The 21081-nt window shown below is 41.8% G+C and overlaps 1 protein-coding gene across 1 annotated transcript in view; it reads left to right on the top strand.

Annotated features, from left to right (window-relative positions):
• The window catches only part of CFAP418 (cilia and flagella associated protein 418), a 47797-nt gene extending 33735 nt beyond the window's left edge, over positions 1 to 14062 (top strand). Inside the window, exon 6 of the mRNA XM_050941377.1 lies at positions 13789 to 14062. Within this exon, the coding sequence (XP_050797334.1) occupies positions 13789 to 13852 (64 nt within the window). The 3' untranslated portion in view covers positions 13853 to 14062. The remainder of the gene's footprint in view (positions 1 to 13788) is intronic.
• Positions 14063 to 21081: the final 7019 nt, after the last annotated feature.

The following is a 21081-nucleotide window of genomic DNA, read 5'->3' as shown; positions in this document are numbered from 1 at the left end:
GTGCTCTCATTGAGTGAGCACACTAAAAATAGAAGGTACATGAGTGGTGGGATGGACTAGTCACCCAAGTATGTACCTAAGGTCTCAGAGGGGATCATATATGAAGCAACTAGCCCCTCTCACCCAGGGCCGGCACTTTCATTTAGGCGACCTAGGCGGTCACCTAGTGCACCAGGATTTTGGAGGGCGGCATTTTGCGACCCTCGGCGGCAATTCGGCAGCGAGGGGGTCCTTCCGCACTCCGGATCTTCGGCAGCAATTCGGCAGCAGGTCCTTCACTCGCGCCGGGACCCGCCGTTGAAGTGCCCCAAAGACCGGGAGCGCGGAAGGACCCCCCCTGCCAACGAATTGCCACCAACCAGGAGCGCGGAAGGACCCCGCCTAGGGCACCAAAAACCCTGGCGCCGCTCCTGCTCTCACCACCATAGTTACACTTCTATTTGTAGTGTGCCAGCTCAATCAGAGCTAGTCTGGGTATGGCTCACAGGCGCCAGCTTCCTCCGGCCCCGGGGGCTGCTCAAACCCCTGCTCTGCCCCAGGTCCTGCCCCCACCCGACCTCTTCCCTCAAGTCCCCACCCCCACCCTGCTTCTTTCTGCCCCTGCCCCACCCAAAGCTGATTGCAGAGGGCAGGAGGCATTGGGAGGGAGGGGAGGAGTTCATAGTCGGGGCCACCAGTGGAAGGGAGGTGCTGCAGGGAGGAGGAGAGCTGGCTACCACTGGGTGCTAGGTACCCATTAATTTTTTTGGGGTGCTTCAGCCCTGGCACATGCATATGGATGGCTCCTCCAGCTAAAATGTATACATTCCAGCTCTTGAGTAGGCATACCCACAGTTGCTCACATTGTTGGTTTCTGACTTGGAAAAATCAAACCTTAGGCTTCTGACTGATTGAAAATATAGCCTTCAAAGCTTCCAGAATCTGTTTTGAAATGACTTTGATTTTTTTTCTTTTTAGAAATACTGCTTCAGGTTTCTGAAATGATCAGTTGCTGGCATGTGTCACTTTTAGAGGGAACCTCAAGAAGGGAGACCATATTTTTATAAACAATGATTATAAACATTTTTTAAAAATCTGTCTGTGACAAGAACTCTGGGTACCAAAAAGTGTGCTGCTGTAATATTTAGAATAACCAACATTTACAAACATATGTTTTAATTTAGTTAAATGCAGAGGTTTTTTATCTTTTGTTTTATTATATATATTTTATTGTTTTGGGGTGTTTTTTGAAGACTAAACGGAAAACAGAAAAAAAGGCAAAAGAACAAAAAGTAAAGGCATGGGAAAGCAGGGGAATTTTTATGTCTTTTAATTCAGAGGACATACTTACATTTAAGTCATTAAATATAAATTTATAATGCAAATATGGCCAAATATGTACTATTTTGATATTCACTGGGCTAAGACAAGATCTGCCAGTGTTAAAATTTCTTCCATTAATAAGTAGAGACAGGAGCGGTGCCAGGGTTTTTGGAGCCCTAGGCAGGGGTCCTTCCGCGCTCCTGATCGGCGGCAATTCTGTGGCGGGGAGGGGCCTTCTGCGCTCCCGGTCTTCAGGGCACTTCAGCGGCAGGTCCCGAAGCGAGTGACCCAAAGCACGGAAGGACCCCCCGCAGCCGAATTGCCGCTGAGGGCCGCAAAATGCCACCCTCCCAAATCCTGGTGCCCTACATGACCACCTAGGTCACCAAAATGGAAGTGCCGGCCCTGAGCAGAGATGTCAATTAATCGCAGTTAACTCATGCAGTTAACTCAAAAAAATTAATCGTGATTAATTGCAGATTTAATCGCAATGTTAAACAATAGAATACCAACTGAAATATATTAAATGTTTTCGATGTTTGTCTACATTTTCATATATATTGCATTCTGTGTTGTAATTGAAATCAAAGTGTATATTATTTTTTATTACACTGCATAAATAATAAACAAAAGAAATAGTATTTTTCAATTCACCTCATACAAGTACAGTAGTGCAATCTCTTTATTTTGAAAGTGCAATATACAAATGTAGATTTTTTTTATACATATCTGTCCTCAAAAACAAAACAATGTAAAACTTCAGACCCTACAAGTTCACTCAGTCCTACTTCTTGTACACGGAATCGCTAAGACAAACAAGTTTGTTTACATTTACAGGACATAATGCTGCTCTCTTCTTATTTACAATGTCACCAGAAAGTGAGAAGAGGCATTTGCATTTTGTAGCCAGCATTGCTAAGTATTTACATGCCAGATATGCTAAACATTCATATGCCCCTTCATGCTTCGGCCAGCATTCCAAAGGACATGCTTTTATGCTTTTATGCTCGTTTAAAAAAAAATTAGTGGCTGAACTCCTTGGGGGAGAATTGTATGTCTCTGCTCTGTTTTACCTGCATTCTGCCATATATATCATGTTATAGCAGTCTTGGATGATAACCCAGTACATGTTGTTCATTTTAAGAACACTTTCACTGCAGATTTAACAAAATGCAAAGAAGGTACCAATGTGAGATTTCTAAAGATAGCTACAGCACTTGACCTAAGGTTTAAGAATCAGAAGTGCCTTCCAAAATGTGAGAGGGACGAGGTGTGGAGCATGCTTGCAGAAGTCTTAAAAGAGCAACACTCCAATGCGGAAACTACAGAACCCAAACCACCAAAAAAGAAAATCAACGTTCTGCTGGTGGCATCTGACTCAGATAATAAAAATGAACATGCATTGGTCTGCACTGCTTTGGATTGTTGTCAAGCAGACTCTGTTATCAGCATGGATGCATGTCCTCTGGAATGGTGGTTGAAGCATGAAGGGACATATGAATGTTTAGCGTATCTGGCACATAAATATCTTGTGACACCAGCTACAACAGTGCCATGAGAACGCCTGTTCTCACTTTCAGGTGACACTGTAAACGAGCAGGCAGCAATATCTCCTGCAAATGTAAACAAACTTGTTTGTCTGAGCGATTGGTTGAACAAGAAGTAAGACTGAATAGACTTGCAGGTTCTAAAATCTTACATAGTTTAATTTTTAAATGCAGGGTTTTTTGTATGTAATTCTACCTTTGTAAGTTCAATTTTCATGATAAAGAGCTTGCACTACAGCATTCGTATTAGGTGAATTGAAAAATACTATTTCTTTTGGTTTTTTACATTGCAAATACTTGTAATAAAAATAAATATAAAATAAGCACGGTATACTTTGTATTCTATATTGCAGTTGAAATCAAAATATTTGAAAATGTAGAAAACATCCAAAAATATTTAAATAAATGGTATTTTATTATCGTTTAACAATGTGTCTAATCATGCGATTAATTGAAATTTTTTAATTGTGCAATTAATCGTGATTAATTTATTTAATTGCTTGACAGTTCTGTTAATAAGATTGAAAGCATGACTATGCTTAGCAATGCAAAATGGGATGAGCCTGGCAGTAGTTTTGAATGAAGACATGTTTTTAAATATTGCATTAAGCTGTTCAGGGTGAGAAACCACAAGACAGAGAAAAAGAGTGAAGCAAGTAGTGTTTGCATTGCAGGGCCTCAATTATCATTCAAGAAACAATATTTTCTAAGTACTAGATTAACATTTAAGTAAAGTAGATCCAGTTAGGGATTTCTGTAATTTTGTTCTGTGATTGTTAAAGTGATCTTTCTCAGGATCAAATCCTGACCTTTGATGGCGCCCTATGAAGCCACAGGTGCCTGCTTGCCTACATCCAGGCTCAACATTTAGTCCTCAGAAGATAGTCTGAACTCCAGGCTCCTCTCCATTCCAACTTCCTCCTATGTTGTTGCAACAATTCTCTGTTGAAGAGAAAGGTGCTTTCCAGGGACAGCAGCTGTAGAAAACATTAGTAGTCTGATGCAAAAACAGTCTATGGAGTGTATTAGCATCCAGATGTGCAGGGAGTAATGGACCTAAATCCCTGTGCATCACAATGAGAATATGCTCCCTGTTTAATGGTGTGTCTTTTAAATAATCTTCTCAATTTATTGATAAAAATACCGCATGGTACAATTGCTACTGCATTGTGAAAGAAATACGGTATTTAACAAAGACACACAGAACCCAATCCTCATCTCACTTCCACTGATTTGAATCAGGAGTATCACCATTGATGTCAGTTAAATTACAACTCTATAAGACTCATGTGAGAGGAGAATCAAGGCCCAGGGGCGGCGAGTTGTATGGGCCTGTGGTGCCTGGCCTTCAGCAAATTCAGGGCCTGGAGGACCCAGCTCCACCAGTGTTCAGGGCCGCGTCTGTTCCCCGGCCCCGTCTGCCACCCCCTGGAGCATCCCCCGGCCCCGTCTGCTATCCCTGCGTGCCTCCCCCGAGCATCCCTGCCTGCCCTGGGCAACGGGCAGCTGCCTCCTGAAGCTCCACGCTGCGGTCCCTCACTGGCTGCTGCTGGCTACAAGGGAGCAACACCGGAGGCAGGCTGAGGCAGCCGCGGTGCCTGCGGAGGGAGGAGATACATGGCAGCCCCCACCCTGGCAGGTGACTCCGAGTCAACTCTGGGGGGGAGGGAGGCTTATTCTAGCTGGACCTCCTGAGCAGCAGCCTAGGGGAGGCTTGGGTGAGTGTTGTGCCAAGGGGGCCGGGGAGGGGGCCGCCCTCCCCTCTCTTCCAGAGCCTGCACCCTAACCCCCTCCTGTACCCAAATTCCCTCCCAGAGCCTGTACCCCTTCCTGCACCTCAACTCCCTGCCCCAGCCCAGCGCCTGCACTCAGCACCCAAACTCCATCCTAGAGTCTGCACCCCTCCCACACCCATATTTCCTCCCAGAGCCTGCATCTGAAACCCCCTCCTCCACCCAAAGTCTCTCCCAGGGGGGAGGGGGAGCAGGACTTGGACCTGTTCTGGGCACCACCAAAAATTATACAAACCTGCCACCCCTGTCCAGAGCAATCCAATGGAATTATTCCACATTTACATTGAGGTAGCTGAAAAAAGAGTTTAGTCCAGTGGTGGGCAACCAGCAACCTGTGGGCCACATGCAGCCCGTCAGGATAATCCGCTGGCGGGCCATGAGACAGTTTGTTTACATTTGTATGGACACCTGGAGCTCCCAGTAGCCGCGGTTCACCGCTCCCAGCCAATGGGATCTGTGGGAATCAGCGGCCAGCACGTCTCTGAGGCCCACACCGCTTCCCGCAGCTCCCATTGGCTGGGAACCAGGAACCGCCGCCACTGGGAGCTGCGGGCGGCTGTGCAAATTTAAACAAACTGTCTGGTGGCCCGCCAGTGGATTACCCTGACGGTCCACGTGCGGCCCACGTGCTGCAGGTTGCCGAGCTCTGGTTTAGTCCAGAGGTTTCCAGAAATCTCCTTGTTTTGTTTATTTCCTCACCATATGTTTCCCTTTGGCAAATATTAATTTCCCTCACTCCCCATGTTTCCACTGAAAATGAAATTAATATAGCTGCTTCCTTGTAAAGGTGATTTCCTAGTTAGTGCACTAAACGATCTTCCTTCTAATTTAACGTAGAGATCTAAAAATAAAAAAAGTCCTACAAAAAGTGGGAACTAGGTCAAACAAATAACACAAGTATGTAGGGACAAAATTAGAAAGGCCAAGGCACAAAATGAGATCAAACTAGCTAGAGACATAAAGAGTAACATTAAAACATTCTACAAATACATTAGAAGCAAGAGGCAGACCAAGGACAGGTTACTCAGTTAAGAGGGGAGGCGGGGATAATAACAGAAAATGTGAAAATGGCAGAAGTGCTTAATTAATTCTTTGTTTTTGTTTTCATCAAGAAGATTGGTGTGATTGGACATCTAACATAGTGAATGTCAGTGAAATCAAGGTAGAATCAGAGGCTGAAATAGAAAAAGAACAAGTTAAAAATTACTTAGACAAGTTAGATATCTTCAAGTCTATGAGTCTATAAGTCATCTAGGCCTGATGAAATGCATCCTAGAATACTCAAGGGGCTGACTGAGGAGATATCTGAGCCATTAGCTATTATCTTTGAAAAGTCATGGAAGACAGGAGAGATTCCAGAAGACTGGAAAAGGGCGAATATAAAAAGGGAACTATGGACAACCCAGAGAATTACAAAACAGCTTAATTTCTGTATCCGGAAAGATATGGAGCAAATAATTAAGCAATCAATTTGCAAACATCTAGAAAATAATAAGGTGATAAGTAACAGTCAGCATGGATTTGCCAAGAACAAATCATGTCAAACCAACCTGATAGCTTTCTTTGACAGGGTAACAAGCCTTCGGGATAGAGGGGAAGTGGTAGATGTGGTATATCTTGACTTTAGTAAAGCTTTTGATACTGTCTCACATGAACTTCTCATAAACAAACTAGGGAAATGCAACCTAGATGGAGCTACTATAAGGTGGATGCAAAACTGGTTGGAAAACTGTTCCCAGAGAGTAGTTATCAGTGGTTCAAGGTCATGCTGGAAGGGCATAACAAGTCAGGTCCCTCAGGCATCATTTCTGGATCCAGTTCTGTTCAATATCTTCATAATTTAGATAATGGTATAGAGAGAATACATAAAGTTTGTGGACAACACCAAGCTGGGAGGGGTTACAAGTGCTTTGGAGGATAGGATTAAAATTCAAAATGATCTGGACAAACTGGAGAAATGGTCTGAAGTAAAGAGGATGAAATTCAATGAGGACAAATGCAAAGTTCTCCATTTAGGCAGGAACAATCAGTTGCACACATACAAAATGGGAAATGACTGCCTAGGAAGGAGTACTGCGGAAAGGGATCTGGGGGACCACATAGTGGACCACAAGCTAAATATGAGTTAACACTGTTGCAAAAAAAGCAAACAACATTCTGGGATGTATTTACAGGAGTGTCATAACTAAGACATGAGAAGCAATTCTTCCGGTCTGATTAGGCCTCAACTGGAATATTGTGTCCAGTTCTGGGCACCACATTTCAGGAAAGATTTGGACAAATTGGAGAAGTCCATAGAAGAGCAACAAAAATGATTAAAGGTCTAGAAAACATGACCTATGAGGGAAGATTGAAAAAACTGGGTTTGTTTAGTCTGGAAAAGAGAAGACTGAAAGGGGACATGATAACAGTTTTCATAAAAGGTTGTTACAAGGAGGGAGAAAAATTGTTCTTAACTTCTGATGATAGGACATGAAGCAACGGGCTTAAATTGCAGCAAGGGAGATTTAAATTGGACATTAGGAAAAAATTCCTAACTGTCAGAGTGGTTAAGCACTGGAATAAATTGTCTAGGGAGGTTGTGGAATCTCCATCATTAGAGATTTTTAAGAGCAGGTTAGACAAACACGTGTCAGGAATGGTCTAGATAATACAGTCCTGCCATGAGTGCAGGATACTGGACTAGATGACCTCTCGAGGTTCCTTCCAGTCCTTTGATTCTATGTACATATGTATCATACACACACCCCAGTAGATTGGTATCGCCTCAGTGCTAAAATCTGCTCTCAGTTTACACCAGTGTAAAACTGGACTTTAGTGGAGTTATTCTGGATTTAGACCAGTGTAACTAAGAGCAGACATTGCCCTAACCCCTTAGACTCCATACTTCGCTTCACACTGAAAAGTCATGTAGGTCTTGCGAATCCGGTGCAATTTCTCATTAAAATAATAAGATTAGTAGGACCATGCTATTCTCTGAGGCTTTGTCTAGATTAGAATTTAACAGTGTGACATTACTGAGATCTTGCTACCTACCACAATCTAACATTTCCTAAAACACTAGTCAAGACAAAGCAAGTTGTAATTTAGCACAGCTCCCCTCTAGGCTTTAACTAGATCAGTTTAGCATATGCCTTGTCCTGACTAGAGTTTTAAAGGTGTTAGTGAGATCAAGGGCTTGTCTACACTTACATTTTATAGCACTCTAACTTGCCGGCTCAGGGGGGTGAAAAATCACCCCCCTGAGCGCAGCAAGTCTGAGTGCTTTAAAGCGCTAGTGTAGACATAGTGCTTGGAGCTAATTTCCTCGTGGAGGTGGATTACCAGGAGCACTGGGAGAGCTCTCTCCCAGCACTTGCATGTGACCACACTCGCACTTCAAAGCACTGCCATGGGAGCATTCCCGCAGCAGCACTTTGAAGTTTCCAGTGTAGCCATACCCCAAGCGAGCTCACATGATTTTATATCACACTTTTAAATCCTAGTCTAGACAAGATCTGTAAGCACTTGTAGACATTGCCATTTTTTTCAACAGTTGTATGGCCCTTGTCTGTCATTTAAGCATATTTAAACTGAAAGGAGAGCAACCACAGTCTTTCAGACCAGTTTAACCAAATCAGTTTTAAAATCACACCTTAAGAGCTCGTCTACACACATAAATGCACCAATGTAACTTAAGATGTGAATTTAAACCAATTTAGTTAAACCAGTATGAAAGATTCATGGATGCTCTTTTTTTATTTAAACCAGGCTTAATTCAATTTAGTTTAAATTGTTTAGGAACAAGTTTAGCTAAACCAAAATGAGTTATTCTTAGGCCTTGTCTACACTGTCACTTTACAGCTCTGAAACTTTCTCGCTCAGAGGTGTGAAAAAACACAACACCCCTCTCTCCCCCAAGTGTTGCAAGTTTCGGTGCTGTAAAGTGGCAGTGTAGACAGTGCACCAGTGCTGAGAGCGGTAGCTATTCCCCTTGTGGGGGTGGTTTTTTTACAGCGCTGGGAGAGCTCTCCCAGCACTGGTGCCACGACTACACAGCCACATTAAAGTGTTGTCACAGTAGTGCTTTAACATTGCTAGTGAAGACATACCCTTAAACTGAAATGAGTGTCCGCATAGGGCTTTAAAACAGTTTAACTTAACCAGTTTAATTAAAGCATTTCACTTGTGTGTAGACAAGGCCTAAGGAAAACCACTGTAACTTCATAATATAGACAAGGCCTCAGATGCTGTCAGGGTTCCTCCCCGACTCTGAACTCTGGCGTACAAATGTGGGGACTTGCATGAAAGACCCCCTAAGCTTATTGTCTACCAGCTTAGGTCAAAACTTTCCCAAGGCACAAATTCCTTTCCTTGTCCTTGGATGGTATTGCTGCCACCACCAAATGATTTACACAAAAATTCAGGGAAGGGTCACTTGGAATCCCTATCCCTCCAAAATATCCCCCCAAGCCTCTTCACCCCCTTTCCTGGGAAGGCTTGAGAATAATATACCAACTAATTGCCTTAGCAGTGAGAGCACAGACCAGACCCTTTGTCTTCAGGACACTGAAATCAATCAGGTTCTTAAAAGAAGAACTTTATTATAACGAAAAAAGTAAAAGAATCCTTTTTGTTTTTGTGGATACAGACTAACATGGCTACCCCTCTAATGCAGCTATGTTACTTTACACCAGTTGAGGATCTGCCTCCTGAAGTTTTAATTCAGATACTGTATTATTTTAGCATTTATTATCTGAAACATCCTCTATCTAGGAACTGTATCCATCACAGGCAGAAAAATTAACTGGATGATCCAATAGGGTTTTTTTTTTTGGGTCTTTAGTATACCTCCATGCAATTAATTGGTATTTGACTACATAATTAATAAACAAAGCTTACAAAACAGATAGATTAATCACATTTGAATTCATTGCCACTCATAAGTGAAGGAAAAGGGTATGTGAAATATGAGGACAGATGTATTGGGAGAGAGAAACATTTCTGGACTGGTATGTATATGAATGTCCTTTTACCTGGTTGTTAGATGACTCAAAAAAAAAAAAAAGAGCCTGGGGAAGGCAGTTCAGCTATTTCTGAACTTCTTTTGCATTTTTTAAAAAGCATAATACATTTGAAATGCAAGAATATCAGTGTAATGACAATAGAAATGTAGCGAATGAAAATATGGATGTGCAGACAGTTTCCTCTGCTCCTCAAAAGTGCATGACACTCTATTTCCATTAAAGAAGAACATGTCAGTTACAGATATGCTACATGAAGGCAGAGTCTTCAGTTGCTGTTTTCTATGATTAGTGTAGGGAGGCTTGTTGGGGGGGAAATAATAAATGTAAAGTGATTTAATGATAGGATTTGATACCAGGTTAGCAAAGCAATAGACTAGTAATAAGGTAATAAATATTAGCAAACATATCAAGGAATAACACATACTGTGGCAAGCAGAGGGGAATAGCGGAGAGGAGATGGGAAACACAGAGCTTTGGGAACCTCTTCAACTTTACAGGGGAAATACAAGGAGGGTCGGGAAAGGTTTAGATTATCTAAAGGAAGTTGCAATAGATACTGAAGGACAGTGTATAGTGGTGAGAGACATAAGAGCCTTTGGAAGAGAATCAAAACTCAACAGAGTTCAGAAAAATTGTTTGTTTTATATTAGTGACGGCAGTTCATGAAGACTGAGGTACTTTGTACATAGTTCAAGCACCTCGGAAATTTTTGCACAGTACCATGTCAGCTGTAACGCTGTCCCTAACATCAGGGCTGGCTTATGAGTGGTACATTTTAAAGTTAGCATTATATTGCCAGTTTCAGGCCTTTGCCAATAGCTGGCTTGTTTTCCTTGTTGTTGTGACCGGAGTCCCAGTGGGGAGCCATCTGTGGTCACTCCATTAAGGTGAACTGCAAAGAATGGGGCAGACAATCCCCATAAAGCTGACAGATATTCGAACACTTAGATTTACCAAGCCAGCATAAAACAGCTTCTTTATTAAAAAGTCCAAACAACACAGTTCCCTTAAAGTGATCCAGCCTCAGGCCTCTATCCAGGTACCCACGTCAAATATGATGAAAATTTCTGTAAATCTTATTCTTATTAACTAAACTAAAATTTATTAAAAAACAAAAGAGAGAGAGTATGGTTAAAAGATCAATATACAAACAGACATGAGTTCGTGAGGTGCAGATTCATAGCTGAGATGGTGAGCTTCGTAGTTGCAAAGAGTTCGTTCAGAAATAGTTCATAGTTTACAGACCAGTGTCCAAGTATCATATTCAGGTTGTACCAGCATAACTGGAACCTCAGTCTTGCGACTCAAACTTCCCCTGATGAAGACTAAGCAAATCTCAGGACCCAAGGATCTTTTATGCAATGTCATGTCTTTTGACAAGTTGGAATTTCCTCCGGGGAACAAAAGGTCATTAGGATGACTTTGAAAGATTTCATTAGGCCATTTGCTTGTTCCTCCACCATTCACAGTACATTTCAAAGAGAGATGAATACCGAGATATCCCGTGTTTACAATTCATTTAAATGATAGGATGTTCATTTGATCTCTGAATTATCAGAATACAGCATAGACAGGGACTATTGATTACACTGTGGACCCTACTCATACACATGTAAATACACAAAACACCAACATTATCTCCCCACATGTCTTTTGAGGGTTTTTTTTTTTTTTTTTTTTGCAGGATGTTTAACTCTTTCAAGCCATGTACAGTTATATTGCCAGTTTCAGGCCTTTACCAATAGCTAGCTTGTTTTCCTTGTTGTTTTTGTTTTATGGGTAGAGCTTGGTGTTTAGGAATTTGCTGCTCTGATAAAATTGTTGTCACATTATAGTTTAAATGTGGGCCCTTGCCTCTCTTTTTATTTTTATTATTTATTTATTGATTTATTTTGTAGAAGATTTTTTTTATCCTTTCAGAATTACAGGAGTGACAGCGGTGAACCCTGGGACTTTATTTACATTCAGATTCAAGAGAGTTACAGTGGAAGCGAGAGGATCTGTTGTTTCTTGTACTGCCTGTCTTTCCCTTACAGGTTAAGCTGGATTTTCTAGGGGGAATTACCTTAGACTCATTTGATGCCTCCTGAAGGATGAGATGAGTTATGATGAGTTAGTTAGTAAGGCCCAGATCCTCAGAGGTGTTTAGTCATCTACCTACCATTAAAATCAATGAGAGTTAGGGCATGTCTTCACTACCAACGTTAAAGGGCTGTTGCGGCAGTGCTTTAACCTGGCTGTGTAGTCGCGGCACCAGCACTGGGAGAGAGCTCTCACAGCGCTGTAAAAAACCCACCCCCACAAGGAGAGTAGCTAACAGTGCTGGTGCACTGTCTACACTGCCACTTTACAGAGCTGAAACTTGCATCTCTCAGGAGTGTGTTTTTTCACACCTCTGAGTGAGGAAGTTTCAGCACTGTAAAGTGGCAGTGTAGACAAGACCTAAAGTACTTAAATACATTTTTAGGACCTGGGCCTATGGTCCCAATGTGAGGTGTTCACATGCACAAAAACCACAGTGGGAGACTAAAACTACATTAAGGTCGTTGAAGCTTCATTCTTCCCTCCACAGAGGGGAACAGCTTCACAGAGTGGAGAGTACAAGAGGTCCTTCACTCTGGAACACACTTCCCACCATAGTCCAAGAGAACCTGAATTTGTTGACCATTGCCTAATGCAAGGTCTACCGCCATTTTCTCAGGGTTTTCCAGGAGGGGTGGGTTGAAGGCTTTGGGGTGACTGAGGCATTATTATTTTGAAGAGGTTCTCAGGTAACTGGATTCTATATAAGTTACTACATATTGTTACATGTTTCATGGGGTTAAAAAAAGAACTAGATAAATTCATGGAGGATAGGTCCATCAATGGCTATTAGCCAGGATGGAGCAGGGATGGTGTCCCTAGCCTTTGTTTGCCAGAAGCTTGGGATGGGCAATAGGGGATGGTTCACTTGATTACATGTTTTGTTCATTCCCTCTGGGGCACCTGGCATTGGCCATATCGGAAGACAGGATACTGGGCTAGATGGACCTTTGGTCTGACCTAGTATGGCCATTCTTATGTTCTTATATTGTTGGACTGCATTATGCAACAGTGTTAGCCAGTAAAGTATTTTGTCTTTTGCACTTGTTGTTTTTTAATTATTCATAAAGGTACCTGGAGTATTGAGGCGGCATCTCTAGTAAGTCAAAATAAATTATACAATCAACCAATAATAGAGCACACGTCCCTTCCCCCATCTCCACTGCTTTTCTTTCTGTCGGAAAAACCCTGGAAGTTAAATTGTCCCTTCTGCTTTATACTCTTTCAGCTCCATCCAAACCAAACCATCTCCTCGCTACATTCTTTTCCCTGTACGTAACCTCTGGTATAGCTGCTTGACAGCTATTGTGGCTAAACAAACTTTACAAGTTAAGAGCTCAGAGACAAAGCATTGTTACGTAAACCAACAAGCACATTAGATTATGTGTCAACAACACATTACATAAGTAAATAGGTGCTTCCATAATGGATCATGCCACAACTCCATCCCCTTTGGTGTCTTTCCTCCAACAGTAGCATAATATCTAATGATTCAAAGGAAAGCAAAAAATAAACCAAGAAATGCACCAGGCACATTCCTTTTTGAACCCCCACAAGCCATCAGCTCACACCCCTGAATCAGGAGGTTTGAATTATCTCTATAATTTATTGTGCAGAGCTGCAAAGTTAGAGCTATTAACACAGTTCTAAAATCCAGGTTAAAATGGAATATTTCCCCAGGGCTTTTTGTTTAAAATGTACAGCTCTTTAATTTCATTATAAACAAAGTACAAAGGAACATTTGATTCCCTACATCTCATGAATCTATGTCTATTAAGTTCTTTCTTCCTCCTCTCATCTCTGGCATACAGGAAATAATTATGTCTTTTCAGCCTCTCTGTGTATTTCTCCCTCCTTCAATTTCAGCATAAATCATAATTTTTTATTGTTGTATCTTCCCCTCTGAAAGCCCTGAAGCCATCTGGAGCTACACAGAGTAGTGCTGATTTAAACTGAGCAAAGCTCTTTATATTGCCAAGTGTAACTCATGAATTTTTTTGCTTTTCACACCATCTGCAAAAAGCAAAAGAAAATAAACCCACCTTTCTTTTATTTCAGCCTCACTGGAGTTGGGAAAAAGTTACCATTCATCAGCAAATTGGAGCAGAGGAGATACCGGTAGGACATGGCGGAACATACTAGCCAAATATCTCTAGGTACTTTGTTGGTAGCTCCTAGACACTGTGGGAATGGAGACCTTAGAAATGCTTTTTTCAATAAATTTGGTAGGGACTTGAGTTTTTTCTGATGTCTAGTGGGAATATTCCAATTTCTGAACGAGGGCTCAGATACCATGGAATGAATGCAGTAATAAAACCTGAACAGAATTGAATAGGCTGATGTTTGGGCCACTTGGAAAAATGTCTGTTTGAGTCTTTATTTAGCAGCTTATTGTACACTGCTGAACTGAGATACCACCACCACTAAAAAGTGGATATTGAAAAATATAAGACCAGTCACCCATTACAACAGAATGGGTGAACGATTCCTATTCCTAAAAACCAATGCCTATTTGTATAAACCATACACATCCCCATGCCAAGACCGCGTCAAACACTTCAGTGCTTAGCCAAATACCAGGAACAGCAGATAATACCCTTGACTATGGAAAACTGTTTTCACTGCTATTTTTTTATTTTTAAACACTAAAATCTGAGCTCCACTTTGAAATATCAGGCTGCTCAAAACATTCCACCAGTCCCACAGAGTCTTTATAGCTATTCAGATGTGTGTGAAAATGTACAGCTCACTTGTTGTGTATAACAAAGGACCCATGGAGCATTTTCTTTTTCACGCTCAAATTTTTAGTAAAGCAGCTGCTGTAGAGAGTGCTTTAATTCTTGCACAGCTCTATCTAGCTGTATGATCTCAGCCTGTCACCTCTCAAAGTTACCTATGGAGTCCTTATCAGTTCCATAAGCTGAGATGTAATCTTCTCTTCCTATGAGCCACGTACTGATGACATTATGATAACTGTTGGGCCTCAAGTGATTATGATCAAAAGAAACTGATGTCAACACTGTGACACCTACGCAGATGGAACCATCTGCAGCATTAGCATCAATTCCTGTGACCAGGGTTTTCTTGAGATAGAAATAACTTTCTCTCTTTCATTATTATTAAGATGAGATATTGCTGAAAGTTCTGCCCTTCATGCTCTCACCTGATTACTGCACATGAGGAATATGGCTCTAGAGCTCATTCTATCTGTTTTATACTGCTGTCCATCTCCATAGTAGCCGAATGCTGTCACTGGCTTTTAGGCCCTTTCCTGTTGATGGAATTTGCAATCTTCAGCAGCAGCATAGGAAAAGGCTATACACATGCCTCTCTGAATGAATTAGCATGCTATTTTATCACTCTTCCACCACTGTTCTCTGCGGTAGAGAATGCTTATCAATGCCTCTTCCAGGGCCACCTAGAGGATTCAGGGGACCTGGGGTCTTTGGCGGCAGGGGGCCCCTGGCGCCGAATTGCCACCAAAGACCCGGAGCAGAAGAAGCTCTGAGAGCCCGGGCCCTGTGAGAGTTTTCTGGGGCCCCCAGAGCGAGTGAAGGACCCCGCTCCAGGGACCCTGAAAAACTCTCATGGGGGCCCCTATGGGGGCCCCTGTGGGGCCCAGGGCCTGGGGCAAATTGCCCCACTTGTCCCACCCCTGGGTGGCCCTGGCCTCTTCCGCAGTACTAAATGAGTTTTGAAAAGCTACCTGATTAACTCTCACTGCATTTCTATTCTGTTTGTATGTCACTAAAGTTTCCAGACGTTACTTAGACACATCTATTGAACACCTCAAATTTGCGGGCACAGAGAGGTGTGGCACATTGTAGGATTGCGACCTATGTTTATTTCCAAGCGTGCATGTGCACCCCCTTTAAGGTTCTTTTATAGGTTATGAATGCTTCTGACCTCACGGGTATTAACTTACTCACAGATGCTAAAGCAAGTGGCACTTATCCTTTGATCTTCATCTTCTTCCTTCTGCTCTGACACACAAGCTTTGTTTTTAATATTGGGGGAAATGGCTTTCTGCTTCTGACAAAAATAAGAGAAAACGTTTGTGGCTTCATTTTCCTTCACCTCTTCACAAGACTTTTAGAACAGCAGAGCTGGTTGCACTTGGGTTTGAAGTATTTCAAATGTATCCTTCTGATCACAAGCCCTGAAATTGCTTCTATATGTTACAGTCTCTTGGAGCTCTGACACTGGGGAACAGATTAAAAAGTGATGTGAGAGTCTATATTTAGATTCTTATTTCCTGAGTAAGTAGAGATTGGGCACTTTACAAGATACTGACATTTCAGTGATCTGAAAGCTGTTTTAGTAGTGACAGGAGCATACAGTTGCATAAGATTAGGAAAACAACGGAAAAGACTACAGATAAGGCCTTGTGGCAGTGGAAGTGAGACAATACCCTGAAGTTGGGAGAAAAGAGGAAGATCAACTTCTCAGATCAGTGAGAGCATTCATGAGAATTTGTATGTGTCATTTAGGATACTCTTGGTTTTCATGAGTGTGGAGACTCTGAGAATGCACCTAATGAGATGGATCCTTAAGCAATTCAGGTTCTAGTAACTGGATTGACAATAAGAACAGGAGTACTTGTGGCACCTTAGAGACTAACAAATTTATTTGAGCATAAGCTTTTGTGGGCTACAGCCCACTTCATCGGACTCATAGAATGGAACATATAGTGAGGAGATATATATACATACAGAGAACATGAAAAGGTGGGAGTTGCCCAACCAACTCTAACAGGCTAATTAATTAAGATTTATGTGTAGTGCTGGGGAGGAGCCGGTGGTCGTGGTACATGTAGGTACCAGTGACATAGGGAAGGGTAGGAGAGATGTCCTGGAAGCCAAATTTATGCTGCTAGGGAAGAGACTGAAATCCAGGACCTCTATGGTGGCATTCTCAGAAATGCTCCCAGTTCCACGCGGAGGGCCAGGTAGGCAGGCAAAGCTTCAGAGTCTCAATGCGTGGATAAGACGATGGTGTAGAGAGGAGGGGTTTACATTCATTAGGAACTGGGGAAACTTTTGGGATGAGGGGAGCCTATACAGGAGAGATGGGCTCCACCTAAATCAAAGTGGAAGCAGACTGCTGGCACTAAACATTAAAAAGGTTGTAGAGCAGTTTTTAAACTAGGAGATGGGGGAAAGCCAACTGCTGCAGAGGAGCATGTGGATCGGACACAGACTTCTCTTAGGGGAGAGTCTGATGATAGAGAATCTCCAGGTTATAGTCAGGAGCAGAGGATGGAAGAGGATAATGTAAGGGCCAGATCAGATGATAAACAGTCACATAAAAAAGAATCTGACACATCAGAAAAGGGCAGACAAATAAACAGGGACAAGTTTTTAAAGTGCTTGTACACAAATGCTAGAAGTCTAAATAATAAGATGGGTGAACTAGAGTGCCTTGTGATAAAGGAGGATATTGATATGATAGGCATCACAGAAACCTGGTGGACTGAGAGCAATCAATGGGACACAATCATTCCGGGGTACAAAATATATCAGAAGGACAGAACAGGTCGTGCAGGGGGAGGAGTGGCACTATATGTGAAAGAAAATGTAGATTCAAATGAAGTAAAAATCTTAAGTGAATCCACATGTTCCATAGAGTCTCTATAGATAGAAATTTCATGCTCTAATAAAAATACAACATTAGGGATCTATTATCGACCACCTGACCAGGACAGTAATAGTGATGATGAAATGCTAAGAGAAATTAGAGAGGCTATCAAAATTAAGAACCCAATAATAGTGGAGGATTTCAATTATCCTCATATTGACTGCGAACATTTCACTTCAGGATGAAATACAGAGATAAAATTTCTCGATACTTAAAATGACTGCTTTGTGGAGCAACTGGTACGGAAACCCACAAGGGGAGAGGCAACTCTAGATTTAATCTTGAGTGGAGCGCAGGAGCTGGTCCAAGAGGTAACTATAGCAGAACCGCTTGGAAATAGTGACCATAATACAATAGCATTCAATATCCCTGTAGTGGGAAGAACATCTCAACAGCCCATCACTGTGGCATTTAATTTCAAAAGGGGGAACTATGCAAAAATGAGGGGGTTAGTTAAACAGAAGTTAAAAGGTACAGTTACTAAAGTGAAATCCCTGCAAGCTGCATGGGCGCTTTTAAAGACACCATAATAGAGGCCCAACTTCAATGTATACCCCAAATTAAGAAACACAGTAAAAGAACTAAAAAAGAGCCACCGTGGCTTAACAACCATGTAAAAGAAGCAGCGAGAGATAAAAAGACTTCCTTTAAAAAGTGGAAGTCAAATTCTAGTGAGGCAAATAGAAAGGAGCATAAACACTGCCAAATTAAGTGCAAGAGTGTAATAAGAAAAGCTAAAGAGGAGTTTGAAGGAAGACTAGCCAAAAACTCCAAAGGTAATAACAAAATGTTTTAAAGTATATCAGAAGCAGGAAGCCTGCTAAACAACCAGTGGGGCCCCTTGATGATCGAGATACAAAAGGAGCACTTAAAGATGATAAAGTCATTGTGGAGAAACTAAATGGATTCTTTGCTTCAGTCTCCACAGCTGAGGATGTTAGGGAGATTCCCAAACCTGAGCTGGCTTTTGTAGGTGACAAATCTGAGGAACTGTCACAGATTAAAGTGTCACTAGAGGAGGTTTTGGAATTAATTGATAAACTCAACATTAACAAGTCACTGGGACCAGATGGCATTCACCCAAGAGTTCTGAAAGAACTCAAATGTGAAGTTGTGGAACTATTAACTAAGGTTTGTAACCTGTCCTTTAAATTGGCTTTGGTACCCAATGACTGGAAGTTAGCTAATGTAACACCAATACTTAAAAAGGGCTCTAGAGGTGATCCCGGCAATTACAGACCGGTAAGTCTAACGTCAGTTCCGGGCAAATTAGTTGAAACAATAGTTAAGAATAAAATTGTCAGACACATAGAAAAACATAAACTGTTGAGCAATAGTCAACATGGTTTCTGTAAAGGGAAATCATGTCTTACTAATCTATTAGAGTTCTTTGAAGGGGTCAACAAACATGTGGACAAGGGCGATCCAGTGGACATAGTGTACTTAGATTTCCAGAAAGCCTTTGACAAGGTCCCTCACCAAAGGCTCTTATATAAATTAAGCTGTCATGGAATAAAAGGGAAGGTCCTTTCATGGATTGAGAACTGGTTAAAAGACAGGAAACAAAGGGTAGGAATTAATGGTAAATTCTCAAAATGGAGAGGGGTAACTAGTGGTTTTCCCCAAGGGTCAGTCCTAGGACCAATCCTATTCAATTTATTCATAAATGATCTGGAGAAAGGGGTAAACAGTGAGGTGGCAAAGTTTGCAGATGATACTAAACTGCTCAAGGTAGTTAAGACCAAAGCAGACTGTGAAGAACTTCAAAAAGATCTCACAAAACTAAGTGATTGGGCAACAAAATGGCAAATGAAATTTAATGTGGATAAATATAAAGTAATGCACACTGGAAAAAATAACCCCAACTATACATACAATATGATGGGCGCTAATTTAGCTACAACAAGTCAGGAAAAAGATCTTGGAGTCATCATGGACAGTTCTCTGAAGATGTCCACGCAGTGTGCAGAGGTGGTCAAAAAAGCAAACAGGATGTTAGGAATCATTAAAAAGGGGATAGAGAATAAGACTAAGAATATATTATTGCCCTTATATAAATCCATGGTACGCCCACATCTCAAATACTGTGTACAGATGTGGTCTCCTCACCTCAAAAAAGATATACTGGCACTAGAAAAGGTTTGGAAAAGGGCAACTAAAATGATTAGGGGTTTGGAGAGGGTCCCATATGAGGAAAGATTAAAGAGGCTAGGACTTTTCAGCTTGGAAAAGAGGAGACTAAGGGGGGATATGATAGAGGTATATAAAATCATGAGTGATGTTGAGAAAGTGGATAAGGAAAAGTTATTTACTTATTCCCATAATACAAGAACTAGGAGTCACCAAATGAAATTAACAGGCAGCAGGTTTAAAACAAATAAAAGGAAGTTCTCCTTCATGCAGCGCACAGTCAACTTGTGGAACTCCTTGCCTGAGGAGGTTGTGAAGGCTAGGACTATAACAGCATTTAAAAGAGAACTGGATAAACTCATGGTGGTTAAGTCCATTAAAAGCTATTAGACAGGATGGGTAAGGAATGGTGTCCCTAGCCTCTGTTTGTCAGAGGATGGAGATGGATGGCAGGAGAGAGATCACTTGATCATTGCCTGTTAGGTTCACTCCCTGTGGGGCACCTGGCATTGTCCACTGTCAGTAAACAGATACTGGGCTAGATGGACCTTTGGTCTGACTCAGTACGGCCATTCTTATGTTCTTAAGATGAACTATTGTCAGCAGGAGAAAAAAAACTTTTGTAGTGATAATCAGGACAGCCCATTTAAGACAGTTTGACAAGAAGCTGTGAGGATACTTAACATGGGAAATAGATTCAATGTGTGTAATGGCTCAGCCATTCCCAGTCTCTATTTAAGCCTAAATTGATAGTATCTAGTTTGCATATCAATTCAAGTTCAGCAGTTTCTCATTGGAGTCTGTTTTTGAAGTTTTTCTGTTGCAAAATTGCCACCTTTAAATCTGTTATTGAATGGCCAGAGAAGTTGAAGTGTTCTCCTACTGGTTTTTGAGTGTTATGATTCCTGATGTCAAATTTGTGTCCATTTATTCTTTTGCGTAGAGACTGTCTGGTTTGGCCAATGTACATGGCAGAGGGGCATTGCTGGCACATGATGGTATATATCACACTGGTAGATGTGCAGGTGAACAAGCCCCTGATGGTGTGGCTGATGTGATTGGGTCCTATGATGGTGTCACTTGAATAGATATGTGGACAGAGTTGGCACTGGGCTTTGTTGCAAGGATAGATTCCTGGGTTAGTGTTTTTGTTCTGTGGTGTGTGGTTACTGGTGAGTATTTGCTTCAGGTTGGGGGGCTGTCTGTAAGCAAGTTAGTCTCTAAGGTGCCACAAGTACTCCTGTTCTTTTGCGGATACAGCCTAACACAGCTGCTACTCTGAAACCTGGATTGCCAATATCTAATGTACACAAATTATCTACCCCATCAACTTTCCAGGGTGCTCCCACATGCGCCGACATCTCCCTTGCTGTCAACAAGTTGTAGGATCATGCTGTAGTTGTAACTATAAGACATACGCTAATAAGAGGTGGGGAGAGGAAAACCCAGCAGAAACAGAGAATGGGAAACCAAGAAACAGAGGAACCTAGGCCAAGACGACTGTCAAAGAGCCGAATATGGAGATCAGTCCAGCCAAGGGGATTGCGAGTCTCAGATTTTTGTTATTAAAGTGACAGCACAGAG

The sequence above is a fragment of the Gopherus flavomarginatus genome, chromosome 2 (genome assembly GCF_025201925.1).
Source record: "Gopherus flavomarginatus isolate rGopFla2 chromosome 2, rGopFla2.mat.asm, whole genome shotgun sequence".
NCBI classification, from domain to species: Eukaryota; Metazoa; Chordata; order Testudines; family Testudinidae; genus Gopherus; species Gopherus flavomarginatus.
This window is presented reverse-complemented; position numbering and strand designations above follow the sequence as displayed.